General features: G+C 64.3%; 1 protein-coding gene across 1 annotated transcript; it reads right to left on the reverse strand.

Annotated features, from left to right (window-relative positions):
• Nucleotides 1-636: 636 nt before the first annotated feature.
• On the reverse strand, nt 637-2,197 carry MNEG_12411 (5'-3' exoribonuclease 2; the record flags this gene model as incomplete). Its single annotated transcript, XM_014039116.1, has 5 exons — nt 637-684; nt 901-990; nt 1,184-1,377; nt 1,787-1,889; nt 2,147-2,197. The coding sequence occupies 5 exons, from the start codon at nt 2,195-2,197 to the stop codon at nt 637-639; spliced, it is 486 nt and encodes a 161-aa protein (XP_013894570.1).
• Nucleotides 2,198-4,232: the final 2,035 nt, after the last annotated feature.

The following is a 4,232-nucleotide window of genomic DNA, read 5'->3' on the forward strand; positions in this document are numbered from 1 at the left end:
GGATAAGGGGGCCTGGGAGGGGGGGGAAGGCTGTGAAGCGCTTGGGGCCGCGGGGCGCAAGGTGGGCCGAGCAGCGCGTTGTGACATGGGAGGGGCCGCTTGGAGGGAGGATGGTCGGGCCGCGGGCAGCCGCGTGCTGCGGCGGGGTGGCTGCGTGGCGACAGCTGTTGCATCGGCCAGGTAAACCAAAGTGTCCAGCAGACACCGAGGTGACATCAGGTGCAAGAATGCAGGTGAAGGCGGGCCCCTTGTCTAGAACACCAGGGCGGGCAGTCCCCGCCTGGAGGGCCCTGGGGCTCCTGCTCTCACGTGATGTGTTGGGGTCGTAGCCGGGGGCTGTGCGAAGGACGCGGAGAAACTTCATGATCCTGCGGTGGGGTCCGGGTTCTGAGGGTTTTTGGGGGGCGCAAGGGACGAGCTAGGAGGGGAGGGGATGACCGCAAGAAAGGGGGGTGGGCGCGGGCTGCAGCAGAAGGCGAGGCACAGAATGCAATGCACGCGGGGTTGGCCAGCGGGAGAAAAAGAGGGCCAGCGGCGGCGGGTCGTTCAAACCACAGTTCGTCGGCGGAGCATGCAGCCGTGCCGGCAGCGAGGGGGCTGGGGGGCGGCGCTGCGGCTCTGGCTGCTGCTTGAAGCTCACTTGTGCTCGCCCTCCCCGGGCTCTGACGCGTCAGACACGATGAACTGGGCGGGAGCAGCCACGGGAGTGGGACGGCAGGTATGAGCGCATGATCGTGAAGCCATGCGACACGCCGCGCACCGTGCGGCGCCGCTGCACTGCAGAGGCGTGCAAACGCACGCGCCTCCGCCCGTGCTGACGCCCGCTGATGTCATCTGGGCCTCTCAGCCAGCATCGCGTCCGCTGTGCCCGCACGATGCCGCGCAGCTGCGCCGCCTCACCTTCACGCCCGCATATCGCGGGCTGGCCTCGATCTTGCGTCGCGCCCAGTTGCGCAGCCACGTGGCCACAGACTCCATGAAGAGAGTGCCCTGCGGCGCATTTGCATGCGGAAGCAAATGCTTATGTGTGTGTGTGTGTGAGTGTGTGTGCCTCTGTATTTGTGTGTGCGCGTGTGAATAGGCGCTCCAGCCGCCCCCTTGCGAACCCTGCCCGCCCCTCCCCAAAAGGCGCCGCGCGGGGGCGGGCAAGGGCGCGAAACTGCGAGCTGACGCCGGCCGGGACAGGCGGCTGCGACGGCAGCAGCAGCAGCAGCAGCAGCAGCAGCAGCAGCAGCGGCGGCGGCGGCGGCGGCGGCGGCAGCGGCGTCATCGCCCGGGCCCCCACCGGCGTGATGATGTTGGAGTCGAACTTTTTGGAGTCTGGCAGGTGCAGGGTCCCCCCCGCCTCTGACTGCATCTCTCGCCGCACCTCCTTGTCTGGGGTCGTGGCGGCAGGGACGCAAATGGATTAGGATTAGGATTGCTACAAGATCCCGCGGTCGCCCGCTCCTGGAGCCATCCAAATGAGGTGGCGAAGGATGCGCGCCGCGGCCATTCGCAGGGGGGACAACGGCCAGCACAGGCGCGCGCCGGCGCAGGGAAGCCGTCCTTTGGGCAGGGTTGGTTCCCGCATTCCAACCCTTTGACCGCTGCCCCCGACTCCCAAACGGCCCAGCAACGCACACGCCCCGAGGGCCCCTCCCGGGCATTCCAGCTTTCCATCCTGCGCAGAGCCGCACATAGTCCCCCCGGGATGCCAAGCGCTGCCGACCTCACGAACATCAACAATTCGTACGTGCGCCTGCGCCTGCGTGTACGAGGGTGTAAACGCGGGGCCCCCGCTCACCGACTTTTTCCGTGATGCCGGAAACGTAGGCCGCGAGGAAGCGCCGCGTGCGCTGCTGGTTCATCTTCGCGCGCGGGGCGACGCCGTCGACCGCCACCAGGACCTGGCTCCCACAGGTTGAGCACGCAAATTGCAGTGGTTTATCATAGGGAGACGGTTGTGATGTTTCGAGGCGGCCTGGAACCATCACCTCCCTATGGAGGTGATGAGCCATCTCCCTATGGCCACCTCCATAGGGAGGTGGCTCATCACCCCTGCACTCAGGTAGGCAGCAAGAAATGTGCAGTGCAGCATTAGCGCACCAGCCTTCCTCTCCCCTGCAGGCCCCCCACACCGGCCCCATGGCCAGCAGCTGCCCACCAGCTTCTTGGGCCCCACCACATCCAGCAGCAGATCCAGGTAGGCGCCCATGCCTACGGAGGGGAGTTTTCAGGTGCCATGTGATTGGGGCAGTAAATAACATTCCATGCGAATAAATCATTGGAAATCGCCCTCACAAGCCCCACAAGCCCGAGCAGCAGTGATGCGGCGCTGCGCACGCCTGCGTGCCGCACAATTGGCCGCAGCTGCAGGCCGTCGCCACGCCCTCGGATGAGATCAGGCGGGGCGGCACTCTCGGATTGTGCACTGCCGGATTGCCTCGCGCCGCAGCCGCGCGGCCGCACCCTCGAAAATCTCTGCGTGTGAGAGGTTGACCCTGTCCTTAGCCACGCTGGCATGGGCGCAGGAATGGATGATGTGGTTCCTGGTTTGGTTTTCAAAAGGGGAGGTTGCAGGGGAGGATGGTACGGGCGGTGAGGACGTGTGGGGATGGGCTAGGAGGGTGCGGGTGGGTTTGGGTGATGTACCGGCAACGAGGGGTGCGGGTGGCGCCCGCAGGCGCAGAGGAGAAGAGTCTGTCGAGAGCGTGCAAGCGCCAGTGGCAAGGTACGAGCTAGCTTGAAAGTTGATCAGGAGCCAAGATCGAGATGCAGGGTTGACGATCAAGTGGTTTTAGAGCGCTCCAACTGCCGTCTGTCCGCCGCCTCGCTGCCTGCCCGCGGCCCCGCCGCTGGCGCAGGCCCAGGCCGGCGTGGCGCCCTGGCTGGCTGGCCGGAGCCTGCGCATGCGCATGCCGCCCCATGTGCGCGCTGCAACCCACATGTCGATGTACAGGTTATCCACATGGCGCCTGTCGCAGGCGCTGAGACCCGTGGGGTCTATGGTGTCGTCCGCCGCTGCCCCAGGGCCGCTGTCGGGCCGCGGCGGGTCGGGCGCGCTGCATATCTTGGGGTAGCGCCGCCTCAGGTACGCGAACAGCCCCGGGACGCCCATGGCGGCGGGCGGGGTGCCGCTGCTGGCGCTGGCGGCGCGGGGCGCTTGGGAGGGACCGCCTGCCGGCAGCGGTCACCAGGCACTTGTGTGCAGCGGCGGATATGCTGCGCTCGCTGCAGTGCTTGCTGTCAAACCGGGCACCACTAGCAACATCACTGTATCGTCTCGGACGCAATGTCTTGTGACGATCCTCTCGCGTTATGAACGCTGGAGTTGCGCCCGTGAAGCCCACGGTAGCGGGTGACGAAGATCTGGGAGACAACCAAGTCCCAGGAATGCAAGTCTTTATTGGAGTAATTTGTGGTATGATCGGCGTGAACATGAACGATCCAGGTCGTGTCCAAGGTGCGCGCTTGGCACCGGGTGCTGCTGATGCAAACGAGCAAGTGCCTGACGTTTGAAGTGCAGGCGCGCGCAAGCGGCCCCTGCTTTGTCGCCAATAGTGCCCTGTGCAAACATCTCACGCGGCTTTCTCACGACACCGATAGAAGGGGCGAGGCAAGCGAATCCGTTGGGACAACTGCCGCCAACCACCCTGTCCCCGATCTGCACTGTCTTGGGTGCTGTGGCTTCTGGACCGCTTCATCCACCCCTATCAAGATGTTGTGTCACCACTCATAAGATTCTATGCATGCTGTGTTTGAATTTTTTACCCCTGCACTGCCAAAGCTGCTGGGGCGTGCTCAACCCCCTGGCATCAATCACATGCCGGGCACGACCCTTTGCAGTTTCTCCACAGTCCAATTGCAGCCAGCGACGCAGCAGCGGTGTGCTGCCCCCCCCCTTCTGCACCGCTGCAATGGACTTCGCCTGTCGCACAACGTGCTTGAGCCACATAATGGATGTTACATGACATCAACGCGTGTAGGGTTGCATGATGCATACATTGATGGTCGTTCAAAAATGTGCATGGCCGAGGGGCTGACTGTGGTAGTCTTCACAAACTTCTTAAAACAGCCCTTTACACCGCAGATCCTGCACACATTGCTCACACCTGCACACATAGCGGCACCAGAGGCTGCTGGCCCCGCTCCAGCCACAATCTCGCATAGAATGCGTGTCTCAGACCTTCATCCCACCTGGGGGGCCCGGGCCGCGAGCTCCCGCCATTTGAGACAAACCCCCGCCCTCA

The sequence above is a fragment of the Monoraphidium neglectum genome (genome assembly GCF_000611645.1).
Source record: "Monoraphidium neglectum strain SAG 48.87 unplaced genomic scaffold scaffold03232, whole genome shotgun sequence".
Taxonomy (NCBI): domain Eukaryota; kingdom Viridiplantae; phylum Chlorophyta; class Chlorophyceae; order Sphaeropleales; family Selenastraceae; genus Monoraphidium; species Monoraphidium neglectum.